Genomic DNA, 13,928 nt, shown 5'->3' with positions numbered 1-13,928 from the left:
AGGTCACGGGCTTCCCAGCCGGGCCCTGCTCAGGGTTCATGTCATTTTGGACTTGAGTAAGCTCTTGTTTAGGAAGTCTGTTTTCCTTGAGCACTGTGAGTCTGTTTGACATACTGGCTTATTTGCTAGTTTTCTTTGAACAGAATATTCTTCTTTTGAAAATGACTTTATAGGGGCACGTGGGTGGCCAGGCGGTTAAGCGTCTGACTTTGGCTCAGGTTATGATCGCATGGTTCATGGGTTCGAGCCCTGCATCAGGCTCTGTGCTGACAGCTAGCTCAGAGCCTGGAGCCTGGAGCCTGCTTCAGATTCTGTACCTCCCTCTCTCTCTGACCCCCCGCTCGAGCTATGTCTCTCTGTCTCCAAAAATAAATAAAAAACATTAAAATAAAAAAATTTAAAAAAAGAAAATGACTTTATAACAGAGTTGAAGTTGCTTTGTTTTTCGGTTTAATATATACAGTTGTGCCTTTTTCATCAGCATCACCAGTAAGCTAATCTGAATATTTTTTTAAAGGCCAGGATGTGGGTAAACTTGACTACATTAAAACTAAGACCTTCTCTACTTAAAAGACATGAATAACAATAAAGCCATCTACACACTTAGGGAAGGCGTGTGTATAACTAACAAAGGGCTAACGGTCAGTACGTGATAGCCCCACACGTCAGCTCCACGAAGGACAGTAGCCCGATTTAAAAACCGGCAGAGACACAATCAGGCACTTCACGGAAGGAAAAACAGCAGTGGCCCACGCGTGTGTTAAAGACGCTAGCCCCTTCTAATCATCAGAGTGAGCGGAGAGGCTGTTGTCCCTGCTGCGTGGACAGAGCCGAAGAGGCCTGCTTCCCCGAGTCGGTGGGGGGGTGGGTTACAGAAATGTTTACGCTGCCTCGCTTTGGAGGGCTGTTGGGCTCGAGCATGCTAATTGGCCACGAATACAGCCTGCAGAGCAGTCCCTCTGCGCTCTGGGTGCACGGCCCAGGACAGGGACCGGCAGGCTCTTTCTGTGAAGGGCAAGATGGTAAGCATTCTGGGCTTTGTGGATCTTCACATATCATGTGTTTGTTTGTTCAACCTTTTAAAAATCTGAAATGCGGGGCGCCTGGGTGGCTCAGTCGGTTAAGCCGCCGGCTTCGGCTCAGGTCAGATCTCACGTTCGTGGGTTCGAGCCCCGCGTCAGGCTCTGTGCTGACCGCTAGCTCAGAGCCTGGAGCCTGCTTCCGGTTCTGTGTCTCCCTCTCTCTCTGACCGTCCCCCTTTCATGCTCTGTCTCTCTCTGTATCAAAAATAAATAAAATATTTAAAAAAAAAATCTGAAATGCATTCTCGGCTCAAGGAAATAGGCAATAGCTTAACAGTAACCTAACAAAAATCGCCTGCTGGATAGATTTGACCCCCAGGCTCTCGTTTGCTAAACTCTGATCCCCTGATCTAGAGCCCATACCCTAGAGAAACTTACACAAGTTTCCTGAACAGATGTGCCAGAATATTCAGAGCACACTTCTCATAATAGGGAAGACTGGCAACTGTGTTCATGTAAATGGATACATCAGTTGTGGAATATCATACGGCCAGGAACATGAATGACCCATAACTCCTGCACAGAGCAGACATGGGTAAAACCTCACAGTGCTGGTAGCAGAGGGCTGCGTATGGTATGGTATCATTCTGTGAAATTAAAATGGGAAAAAGTCTCTTGTTTAAGAAGAAGGGGCACCTGAATGGCTCAGTTGGTTGAGTGTCTGACTTGGGCCCAGATTACAACCTCACAGTTAGTGGGTGTGAGCCCCATGTTGGGCTCTGCATTGATAGCTTGGAGCCTGGAGCCTGCTTCAGATTCTGTCTCTCTTTTTCTCTCTCTGCCCCTCCCCTGCTTGTAAGCTCGCTCGCTCTCTCTGTCTCTCAAATAAACATTTTTTTACAAAGAAGAAAAATATATATGGTAGCGAGAATTATAGATAGAAAGTTGAGGCTGACACTTCTAGAGAGTCAGGAGGAGGGCTGAGGAAGGAGCACATTGGTAGATGGTGACTGTTAAGGAGGCAGTGGATTCTGGGGCCTGTTTTGTTGTATTCTTGCCATGCATGTGTACTGCACATGATCTTCTTAAATTTTTTTTTAAGTAGGCTCCATGCCCAACATGGGGCTTGAACTCATAACCCTGGGATTAAGAGTTGCATGCTCTACCCACTGAGCCGGCTAAGCACCCCCACATACAATCTTTCTTATGTGCCAAATATTACCCAATACATTGATTTGAAAGGCAAGGAAGGACACCAGCCAGGGAGCCCTTAGAGCCCTGCCCTCCCTGGAACAGTACTTTGTGTGCCAGAGCTGTGCCAGGTCAGTGTCTCAGCAGCTCGGGGGGTGGTAAGCACCAGCGTGGCCCCGAGGCGCCGCGGAGGGTGCCCAGCGGGAGGGTCGTCCCTGCCTGGGCTCAGTAGCGAGGTCGCTGGTGGGGGTGCACACTCCTCCTTCCCCGAAAGGCCTGGCACTCATGTCAGAAGTCAGTTGCCCACAAACGTGAGGGCTTATTTCTGGACTTTCAGCTCTCTCTCATCAATATCTATGTCTAAGGGCCATACCACGGCGTCCTGAATACTTTGTAGTAAGTTTTGAAACAAAGAAGTCTGCGTCTTGGAGCTCTGTTCTTTGTCGAGATTGTTTTGTCTGCTCTGGCGCCCTTGAATTTCCATCTCATTTCTAGGTTCAGCTTATTAATTTCTGCTGAAAGAACCAGCTAAGATTTTAACAGAGGTTGGGCGCATTTGATCAGTTGGAGTAGTGTCACCGTCTCGGCAGTGTGCAGACTTCCAGCCCGTGAACAGGGGACACCTTCCCATCGATTCAGATCTTTGCTGTCTTTCAACAGTGTTTTGTAATGTTCAGTATATGTATCTTGCCATCCTTTGGTTACGTGTATCCCTGGATATTTTATTATTTTTGATGCTATTATAAATGGATTGTTTTCTTAACTTCGTTTTTGGACTGCTCCTTGCAACGTGCAGGAATACAGGGGGCGCCTGAGTGGCTCAGTTGGTTAAGTGTCCGCCTCTTGATTTCAGCCCACGCCATCATCCACGGTTTGTGAGTTCGAGTTACGTGTCAGGCTACATGCTGACAGGCAAGCCTGCTTGGGATTCTCTCTTCCTCTCTCTCTCCCCCACTTGTGCACATGCTTGCTCTCTCTCTCTCTCAAAATAAATAAGCTTTAAAAACTAAAAAGTAGGGGTGCCTGAGTGGCTCAGTCGGTTAAGCCTCTGACTTCGGCTCAGGTCAGATCTCACGTTCGTGGGTTCGAGCCCCGCATCGGGCTCTGTGCTGACACCTAGCTCAGAGCCTGGAGCCTGCTTCCAGTTCTGTGTCTCCTTCTCTCTCTGCCCCTCCCCCTCTCATGCTCTGTCTCTCCCTGTATCAAAAATAAAATAAAATATTTAAAAAAAAAAACAACTAAAAAGTAAAATTGATTTTTAGATATTGATCTTTTATTCTGTAGTTTTCTGAATAAGTTTATTAGCTCAACGTGTTTTTAGTTGATTCCCTTACTGAGCTGTATATATAAGATTATGTCCTCTGAAAATAGAAGTAGTTTTACTCCTTCCTATCCAATCTGGATGCCTTTTGTTTCTTTTTTGGTTTTTTGTCTAATTGCTGAGAAGGGGCTTTTTAAGCAGGCTTGGGGGCTAAGTGCAGTGAGGACAGAGCCCAGGCCTCTCACTGCCGCTGTTGGCATGAGGGCCTGTCTTCTCTGTATGCCGACGGACGGGACACACGGGACCATGCTGACTCCTGACGGTGCCGGGAAGGGGTGACATCTGCCGCTCAGGTGAGGAGAAGTGAGGCCCTGAGGATAAATGCTGCACCCAAGGATCCACCTCCGGGAGGGACACCGGGCCAGCGCGGCCACCCAGGCCACCCAGCACCAGATGTGCGGCCTGGCTGGCTCCTCCCCCAGAGGCCCTGCACCAGGGTCCCCTCTGTGACCCCTGCCTGCGCTGTGTCTGCTGCTGCTCCTCCTTCTCTTCTGTTGGAATTGAAACGCCGCCGCCAGTCCCAATTCATGAAGCCCGGATCTTCCCGAAACCGAGGTGGTGTCTTTCCCTTCTGGGGATCTACAGCTCTTTGTAATCCTGGGTGATGCTTCTCCCTTCCGCTGCCTAAGCTCTCTAAGGGCAGGGCACTCTCCTTCGCCCGTGTGTCCCTGACGTGTGAGGGGCGTAGCTGGGTACATGGTGGGCTCCTAGTTGTATTTGCTGAAATAAAATGTGGTTGGTTTGGCAGCCTTCGCAGCGTCGCTGTGCTGGAGAAGGCTGTCCCCACCGTGCGGGCGGGCAGGGGCGAGCGCAGCCCTGCAGTGTGTCCAGCCGTGCGGCCAGCGGCAGGCTCCAGAAGGCAGCGCCGAGGCCAGAATGAAGTGGGCCACGCCGGCCCTCGAGCAGGGCGGGCTGCTGTTCTCTAAAACAGTATCTGTGCACCAGTTTGGTAAATACTGGAGGAAATCGGCAAAGTACCACCTTTCACAAGTGTTTGGCATGGTTACAGCGCATCACCCTTGACCCAGCAGTTCTGTTGCTGTAAGCTTTCTGGAACATGCAAGGTGCTCGGGAACGGGCGCTGCAGGTTGCTCAGCGTCATGAAGCAGCCGCAGCGGCCCAACCGTCCGTTCGCAGAGCTGGTTGTACAGATGACAGACGGCCCGCTGTGCTGTGCCAGCGCTCCAGGGAGTGACGCAGGTCTGTGCGTGCTGACGGGGAGGTGTGGCCCCAGCGCAGGGGCTCTCAGGAGGACACTGGCCATGAGCTTGCACGTGCGACACCATTTGTTCAGACGGGACAAGGAGGACGAGTCTTCTTCCTGTGCGCTCCCCGGCTCTGGGTGTCTGTCCGCTCTCCCGGAGCACCGGAAGGGAGCGCCTGCCTCCGGGGGGTTGAGGCCGGGGGTCTGGTGCCCTTCACACTTCCCTCCCCCGTCGTGCTTGCCTGTGGTCTTGTCTGAGGGCACGCACTGTGACAATGTGAAAAAATCTCCCTGTGCTCCCTCCTACGTCTGGTTCAGGGACGCTTGGGTGGCTCAGTGGGTTTAGCATCTGACTCTTGGTTTCAGCTCAGGCAATGATCTCACACAGTTTCTGAGTTTGAGACCCGCATCAGGCCCTGCACTGACAGCACAGAACCTGTTTGGGATTCTCCCTTTCTCTCTTCTCTTCTCTCTCTCTCCCTCTCCACCCCTCCTCTGCTTGCTCGCTCTCTCAAAATAAATAAACATTAAAAAAATTTTTAAAAACATAAAGTGTCTGGTTCAGTGGGTCATCCTGTATCCTCAGAGCTGTGCACCCGTCCCCATGACCCAGCTCCCGAGCACCTCCATCACCCCAGCAGGAGCCCCGTGCCCATCAGTGCATGCACCCCCCCTCAGCCCTGGCAGTCATGAATCTGCTTTCTGTCTCTGTGGACTTGCCTATTCTGGACACAACAGGTTCACAGCACTGGCTCACGCTTCTCTCCTCTGCGTAGATGTCAGGTGGAGGCGGCCTAGTGCTCCTCAGGCCCCTGCGATGTGAGAGCCGTGGGGCGTCATTCCCGCCTTCCTAAAGGCTCGTTCCCCAGCCCGCAGCCTGGGTCCGGAACGGGCCATGCGTCGGCTGAAATGCAGGGGTGCCGGGTGGTGTGTCAGGGACCTGCACGGCCCGCTGCAGGGCCGCCCACGCCAGCACCCTGCGCTACCAGTGCGGCCCGGCAGACCTGCGGGCCGAGGGACGGGGCTGCGGCCGTGCTGTCTGTGACGTGCCTCGGATGCGCGCTGGTGTCCATCCGCTTCTCCTGAGCGGCTGCAAAACCCAAAGATCCCAAACTGCGTGCTTGTTTGTACAGACTGTGCCGTGTTGTAGGTAAATGAACATTATTATTTATCATTAGTTTGATCCAAAGTTAATTGTCTCAGAGTTGAATTAGGATTTCACCTTTAAAGAATCAAATATTCCTCATTACAAACTGTTTATTGAACACATGGCTTCCTAAGCACTATTGGCTAAGATACCAAACCACAGTCACAAGCAGTTTATAATCTAAGGAGTTTTCAAGGCTAGAATCTCCAAGACCAGATCCAAGAGCTGAGTTTTCTCTTCCTGGAAGTTGTTTGTCGTGGAAACGCACCTTGGTACTAAAGGCTCAGACCTCGCCTTTGCCCCTGTGACCAGCTCGGCAGATGTGTGCCGGGTACCTTGTGCCCATCAGGCATTTTCCATCAGCCAAGCCCATGTCTCTGGCCATGGGAGAGACTGTGAGCGGTAGGTGTGCAGCGGCAGAAGGTGGGCAGCGCCGTGGACAAGGCCCAGCCCGGGCAAGGGGTGTGGGTCAGCGGGCCTGGCCAAGGGGAGCCCCTCAGAGAAGGGGAGGGTGGGCAGAGCCTGGAGTGGGCCTGAGGCGGGGGCGGGAGAGGCCCCACCGTCACCGTCACTGTGGCGGCCATTGGGCTCCTGAGCGGCCCTTTCCTCGGCCAGGAGGACTGAGCCCCGGGCTCCTTGCCACTCAGCATCTTGTGTGCAGGATTCTGACCAACAGATTCGCGAGCAAAGGGCAGCTGGCCTTTTGAGGTCATTTTGAAAGCTTTTGTTCTGTTTTGTTTTCATAAATAGGTGGATTTCACAGGCCGCAGTGACGTTCTGTTTTATTAAAAGTAGCCCGAGTGCGGCTGGAACACTAGTCCGTTTGTCGGGCAGACGCTCGGCTGCTGGCGCCTGTCTGTCCCGAGTTGTGAGACGTCCGTTCTTCTGCACCCGTGGCCTGGGGTGAGGGCTCTCCCAGCAAACCGGGGTGCTCTGCCCGGACCCACGCCGGCTTCTGGCAGTCTGGCACTGAGGAGAGAGGGGCAGGCGATGGGGGACAGACCCCAGGGCCTTATCAGTAGAAGGAATGTGGCTCCTATTTTTGTAAGTAGCAGAAATAAATAGATTGAATGAGAATACAATGTAGTTTTCAGAGATCTGGTGAGGTTTTTTTTTTTAATGTTTATTTATTTTGAGATGGGGGAGAGAGCTTGAGAGGGGGAGAGAGCATGAGCAGGGGAGTGAGAGAGAGGGAAAGGGAGAATCCCAAGCAGGCTTCGCGCTGACTTGAGGCTTGATCCCACAGACTGTGAGGTCATGACCTGAACCCAAAATCCAGAGTCGGACGCTTAAGTGACTGAGTGGCCCTGGCGCCCTGACCTGGTGAGTCTTGGAGGAAAGGGCTCGGCAGGTTGGCTACACGTGCGGCCGCACGCTTCAGCCGGCCAGGCCGCTCCGGCGAGGCCCTTCGTGGCTCAGATCCAGAAACTGCCCCCTTTGCCTGTTGATGGGAACTTGCAGGTGGGAACCCACCACCCTTGTCACCGTGAGCGCAGGAGAGCCTGTCCAGACAGGCACTGGAGACCTGTGTCTTCAGTCCCCGTGTCCCCTCTGCCAGCTCCATCCCCAAGCACAGAAGGCATGCAGATCCACAGTGGGGGTGCACGGTGGGGGCCGTGTTGGTACAGGGCTAGGGTGGGAGGAGGCTCCAGGCCGGCAGCACAGTTGGAAAGCGCCCAGGTTGGAGCGCTGTGGGTCCCTTGTGGGGTCTGCTCAGGGAGCGGGGGCAAGAGCAGCCCGAGGAGTCTGTGCTGTAGCCACCGGCCCACGGTACCTGCTGTTGTCGGAGCGGCAACGCTGTTCCCAGCACAGGCTGCAGAGCGTGGCCCGCCACAGGGACTGTCCTTGGCAGGGAGGCTAACCAAGAAATAAAATCGGCTGAGGATGGCTGTTGCTTCGGCCGAGACACCCGAACGACATGTAGGTTTCAGTTACAGCCCAGCGCGGTATCCTGCTGTATTGCTGTATCTCAAAGAACCTTGAAAGACACAGCTGGCACCTGTCAGCAGGGTTGTGACCGTTAACAGTGACGGTCGGGTAGGGTGGGAAGGAGAGGAGCGCTTCGCTCGTGTCTCGCTCCTGTCACGTGAGCCCGGAGGGTCACCGTGGCCACGGGAGCAGGCGGCGCCCCTCAGCCCTCAGGCGCCTCTCCGCTCGCAGAGCCCTGGTCCTCGCCCCGTGTGCGGGCCGGCGGGACGGGCTCTGCTCAGTGCCGCTGCTCTTCCCACAGAACCTCTCCTTCCTGGCATGGAGGCGAGCAAGAAGATGGACCCCCCGGGCACCCTGCAGCCGAACCCGCCGCTGAAGCTGCACCCCGACCGCGGCGCCGGCGCATCCTCCGTGTTCGTGCCCGAGCAAGGAGGCTACAAGGAGCGGTTTGTGAAGGCCGTGGAGGACAAGTACAAGTGCGAGAAGTGCCGCCTGGTGCTGTGCAACCCGAAGCAGACCGAGTGCGGCCACCGGTTCTGCGAGAGCTGCATGGCCGCCCTGCTGAGGTGGGTGCCCTGCTGCCCGGCCTCTCCCGCCCCTGCCCCCCGCCCCACACAGTACGCGCCGAAGGGTAAAAGCTCTGAAGAAACCCAGTAAGATCCTCAGAGCCCGGCCTGTGATCATCTAGGGAAGCCCGGAGGGCGTCACGCTTGAGTTTTCCAGGGCTCCTGTGACTCGCGGCTGGATGGCCCAGCCCCGTCCCCCAGACTCCTGTCTCCTCTCCCCACAAGCACCTCCCAGAAGTCGCTCCTGGTGCCACCTTCCTGTGGCACTCGCCATGCTGGCCCTGGCGCCCTGGTGCCCCCTCGCCCCCCCCATCTGTTTTGCTGAGTTTTGCTCTAGAAGCTCATGGCTTCCTAGAGAAGACCTGCCCATCAGCAAAGGACAAAGGAACCCTTAGCGTGCAGGTGCCCTGGGTGAGGGCAGAGGCCGAGGGCAGGGCCAGCAGGTCTGGGCGCGTCCCCGCCCAGCTCAGAACCCAGTGGACTCACGTTTACCTGGCGAAGGCAGGTAAAGCACGCACGGAAGCCCTTGTCAGCGGAGCATCGGCGCCCTCAGTCACCCAGGGACGCTGTTCCAGCACAGACCACTTCGGTGGAGAAAGCATCTTGGCTCATCCCCCCGCATTTTCCGGGCGCCGTGCTGGGCTCTGGGGTCAAAGCAGGACGCTCTCAGACCTCATCCCCCTGCCAGGGCACAGGGGGCCGGGACGGCTGCCCCCTTCTCTCTTCCTGATTCGCCACTGAGGGCAGGGCCCTTGAGGGTCACAGCAGGCAGCCTCCGTCCAGTTATCCTCCCCCTGGGAGCTTCCAGCTCTGGTCTTACCACTTACCCTGGACAGCGAACTCTGCTTCCCTTGCTTGTGGGTAGAATGACTCGAGTCCAGCTTAGTGACGGCAGAGTGGACTGGGAGCACCTGATTCTCGGAACACAGAAACCTGGACTGCGGGCCCGGGGAGCGCTGCTGGCCGTGAGGGCGGGGCTCCCGGGGCAGGGCGTCCGCAAGGCTGTTCCTCTTCTGGTGTCCCTCCTTTTTCTGCTCCCGGCTCTCCTCCTGCTCCATGGTTTTGCAGGTCTCAAGGGATCCTGTCCAGATGCTACTCAGCCCTGGGTCTATGGATATAAAACCATTCATATGATTAAAGCAGTCTTAACACAGGCTTCCTATTAGCGTAGTCTTCATGAATGGCTTTTACTTAAAAACACATTACGTCTCCCGTCAACTCTCAGTGCTCAAGCCTGGCTTTCCAGGCTTGTGGAGCGCCGCCACTCTGCCCACTGTACCGGGACATGCTTGTCAGCCCTGCCTCCTCCCCGCTGAGGCCTCTGCGACTCCCTGTCTCGGGCCGGGCGTAGTTTTACTTTTAATCTCTAGGAGGTGGTTTCCAGGCACAGGTGTGGTTAGAATCAAGTCCAAAATTGGACAGCAGGGGCGCAGGGGCTCTTGTCCCGCGTTTGGGGAGAAGAATGATGTGTGGACGAGTGGTTTCCATGGACACGGTCAGTTTCGGGTTCTCGTACTGTTAACGGCCGGGGGGCGTAGGCTTTTCGGTGTGTGGTGAAGGGAGGGAAGCTGTGGAGAAGGTTCTGGCTGTTTCCATAAAGCAAGGCCGTTCGTAGGCCCCCCTAGTAAGCTGTGGATGCTCGCACCGAGAGCTAGTTTTGGTTTCTGAAATAAAATTTCACTTTTAACTCAGGGGCTTTCCGAGTGGGACTGATCTAAGCTGTTCTGCGTAAAAACTTCCTTATGAAAAGTTACCGTCGGAACTCTTCAGCCCTTCTCTCCCAAGGCCTGGCGTCTGCGCCCCGCTGGGCACGGCCGCCGGCAGGGGGGCCGCACGTGGAGCGGGACCCCCGCGCTGACGTGTCCTGTGTGCTCTCCCTGCAGCTCGTCCAGCCCCAAGTGCACCGCGTGTCAAGAAGGCATCATCAAAGACAAGGTATCCTTGGGGACCTGAGAACGACCACGTTAACTTCTCCCACGGTTCTGCGCGTAGAGTTCGCCTCCAGGGCTCCCGGGTGTGAGGGCGACGCTGCGGGAGCCAGGCGGGAGCTGCCACACCCGCCACACAGCACCAGACTCACCGGCAGCTGTCAGCGGCTGCCCAGCCGGGTGACCTCGGCCAGGTGCTGCACCCTCCGAGCCTGTCTCCTCACTGGGACAGCAGAGGCACCACCTCCTGAGACCCCCGGGAGGGGAGCAGGGCGGGTGAGGGGCGGGGGGTCAGTGTCAGTGAAGCATGAGAGGCTCCTGTTGGCCTCTGCCTCGCACGGCCGGGGTGCGGCCCTCCTGCCCCCGGGCACCGCCTCTGAGTCCTTGGAGCCCCCCCCCCCCCGGTGCGTCTGTGTGCCAGCGAGAACTCTCAGCCTCAGAGGCCTCGGCGGCAGCGGGGGCGCCCGGCTCCCCCCCCTGGGGCTCGGATCCCCACCACAGCACCTCCGGCCATCTAACCATTGTCAGACCCTGCTAGGCACACTTTTGGTTTCAAACGACTCATTCTTAAAGTACTTAAAATATCAGTAAAAACGTGCAGTACTGATATCGAGATTGATGAGCCTAACAAGTTTTTAAATGTAGCTCATGAAGTGGCACAGTAAAATTCTTGCCCTGGGGATTTCCTGCCCAGGGCACTTTGCAGATCGGGTTTGTCGTCAGGGCGGCCCAGGTGAGTGCAGTGATGTGAGGATCCAGAGCTGGGCCCCACTGGGAGGCCCCGGACAGGTGAGAGACGGAACCGGCGAAACGTGTGGGCACCTCGTGATCCTCCGTGATCACCTGCTGCTCCAGATTGCAGTCCGCGAAAGGGAGGGGGCCGCTGCTAGGGCAACACGCTCCCCCCCCATCTCAGCCGGCCCCCTGACCGGGGAACACGGCTGGGACCAGCGTAGTGGAGGCAGAGGCTGCTTCCCTGCTCGCAGTGACTGGCCCTGTTTTTCAGTGGCCTTGACGGCCGGAGAGAATGACAGGTTTTGTTGGAGCATCTTGGATGCTGAGTCCTCGGGTCCTCACAGGAGCGTGGGGCCTGGAGCCCGAGGTTGGCCCCTGGCGTCACGGTGTGGCCTCAGGCTCCACATCCGTGTGCTTGGACAGTGACCGTAGATAAGCTCAGCCCTAAAAGTCTGGCCTTTCACTAGTTTGCCATTTCCAACCTATGTTTTTTTATCTGTAAAGTTGAGCACAAATGACTTAGGAAACTTAATGCCACAAAAGGGAAACATTTCTTAATGGCTAAAAATATCTGTTTGGTAACTTTAGTGTATTTTTTTAAAAGTCATGTTTATAAAAGGATTAGATTTGACTCCACATTACTTTATTTTTAACTCTTAACAGCTGTTGATTCTATTTCTTTGCTGGTGCAATTGAGAAAGGCTTGTTAAGATCCTGTGTTTTCACTGTTCCAGAATGTTAACCTATAGGAGTTTCTTAGAAATGCCTGAAGACCAAGATGGTATAGACTGTGTGCCAGAAGGAGGGAGCGTGTTGACTGTCCAAGGGAGAAATAAAATCAAAGGAAGGTTTTCATTTTCAAAGGGAAATATTTTCAGGGCACCCGGGTGGCTCAGTCAGTTAAACGTCCCACTTCAGCTCAGGTCATGGACTCACGGTTCGTGGGTTCAGGCCCCGCATCGGGCTCTGTGCTGACAGCTCGGAGCCTGGAGCCTGCTTCCGATTCTGTGTCTCCCTCTGACCCTCCCCCACTCATGCTATGGCTTGCTCGCACTCTATCTCTCTCTCAAAAAAAAAATGTTTAAAAAATTTAAAAAGGGATACATTTTCATTATTGGATTACCTTCCATCTTTGCAATATTTATTTAAAAGCTTCAGTGACAGGGTAGTGCTGCCCCCTTTTTGGTGAAAAATGAGTTCTGAGTGACATAACCTTAGGAGAAAGAACCAAAACAAATGTTTTATAAACCATCTGCAGAGTGTGATCTTTTACAGTAGTTTTGCCGTTTCCTTAGTAAGCAGTCTGAAAAGGCCTTGAGTCGTAGTGGGTTCTGCCCTGGTCCCTCGGTGGGTGTCTGCCTCCCATACCCACAGCTGCCCCCTGCAGAGTTGACTCCTAGAAGTCTCTGGAGTCAGATTCGAACCTGGTCCTGGTGCGCCTGCCCCCACCTTGATGTTACAAGATGTTTGGATGCTCCAAATTATTCAGTAGAACTTGTTTTCTTTTGGCTTCTCTAATAAAAGAAAGTAGTTATGGTTGTATTATTTAAATTTTGTCTCAGTGGGGAGAGTTCCTTCATTCTGCTTTAGAAATCAGAAATTAAGATGGTCCTTAATGCTTTCTGAGGTCCACTTAAGAGATGCTCTCATGGTCTTTTAAAGTGGCCTTGCCTTGTCTGAAGCAGCAGCCTGTGGAGGTGAAGAAATATTAATCCTCTAAAATAACTGCCCTTCCATTTCAGGTGTTTAAGGATAATTGCTGCAGGAGAGAGATTCTGGCTCTCCAGATCTACTGCCGGAACGAGGGCGGGGGCTGCACGGAGCAGCTGACCCTGGGACACCTGCTGGTAAGTCCCGGGCTGGCGGTCAGGGTCAGGCGGACTCAGGAATGCAGTTCCCAGGTGTGCGGGCTGCTGTGCTCCAGAAAGACCGCGTTTATGTTGCTTTTCGAAACACAACCAAACGTGAAGGCAGCCCAAGCCCTTCAGGTACCAAATGTTATCTTTATGACATCGTTGGCAGAATTGTCAACTGGTTTTTAAACACCCCCAGCCTATTTAGAATGGATAGAAATCTGAACTGATTTTTAATTTTGGAAGGCCCATTAAAACCTTCTCTCTTTTTTTTAACCATGAAATTCCACTTAACGTCTTATGTCTTTTGATTAGCACATCTTATCCTAGAAGGATATTTGAACTGACTTTTTTAATGTTTATTTATATTTGAGAGAGAGAGAGAGAGAGAGAGCATGTGCATACGTGCAAGGGTGGGGAGAGGCAGAGAGCGAGGGGGACAGAGGATCTGAAGCAGGCTCCATGCCAACAGCTCAGAGCCCGGCATGGGGCTCGAACCCACAAACCATGAGATCATGCCCTGAGACAGAGTCAGATGCTTAACTGACTGCGCCCCCCAGGCGCCCCTGGATATTTGAGTCGGAATGAAACAAAGTCCTTAGCAGATACCCACTCACTGACCTAGGGAGGAGAGACAGCTTGCTCCTGTCAAAAGCAATATAGTTTGAGTAAAGGCTAAACAGAATATGAATTCCATGGTCTCTCAGTACGTTTGCCCCCTCCTGTGTGAGCCTGATCCCATGGTGGACGAAAACGTTTCTGGAGCAGTCAGCTGTGTAGAGTCTAGCATCTGGTGTGGCACCGAGTCCCTGTGTCGTTGGAGAACGTGCGCGTCTGCCTCACAGGTGCACCTGAAGACCGACTGCCAGTTCGAGGAGCTCCCGTGCGCCCGCGCCGACTGCAAGGAGAGGGTGCTGCGGCGGGACCTGCGCGACCACGTGGAGAAGGCCTGCAAGTACCGGGAGGCCACGTGCGGCCACTGCAAGAGCCAGGTGCCGATGATCACGCTGCAGGTGCGCCCGCCCCGCCCCC

At 54.4% G+C, this 13,928-nt stretch overlaps 1 protein-coding gene across 5 annotated transcripts in view; it reads left to right on the top strand.

Moving 5' to 3' along the window:
* TRAF3 (TNF receptor associated factor 3) overlaps positions 1–13,928 on the top strand; it is a 116,082-nt gene that overhangs the window by 78,205 nt on the left and 23,949 nt on the right. For 4 of the 5 annotated variants that reach the window (XM_029951089.1, XM_029951088.1, XM_029951090.1 and 1 more), the window contains 4 exons: positions 8,116–8,380; positions 10,264–10,315; positions 12,786–12,890; positions 13,742–13,909. In XM_029951089.1, the coding sequence (XP_029806949.1) occupies positions 8,133–8,380; positions 10,264–10,315; positions 12,786–12,890; positions 13,742–13,909 (573 nt within the window). In that variant the 5' untranslated portion in view covers positions 8,116–8,132. Of the gene's footprint in view, positions 1–7,131; positions 7,209–8,115; positions 8,381–10,263; positions 10,316–12,785; positions 12,891–13,741; positions 13,910–13,928 lie in introns of those variants that run through there. The other variant, XM_029951091.1, reaches the window with a different exon arrangement.

The sequence above is a fragment of the Suricata suricatta genome, chromosome 9 (assembly GCF_006229205.1).
Source record: "Suricata suricatta isolate VVHF042 chromosome 9, meerkat_22Aug2017_6uvM2_HiC, whole genome shotgun sequence".
In the NCBI taxonomy this organism is placed as follows: Eukaryota; Metazoa; Chordata; class Mammalia; order Carnivora; family Herpestidae; genus Suricata; species Suricata suricatta.
Note: the sequence above shows the minus strand (reverse complement) of the source record. Positions and strands in the feature narration are given on the sequence as shown.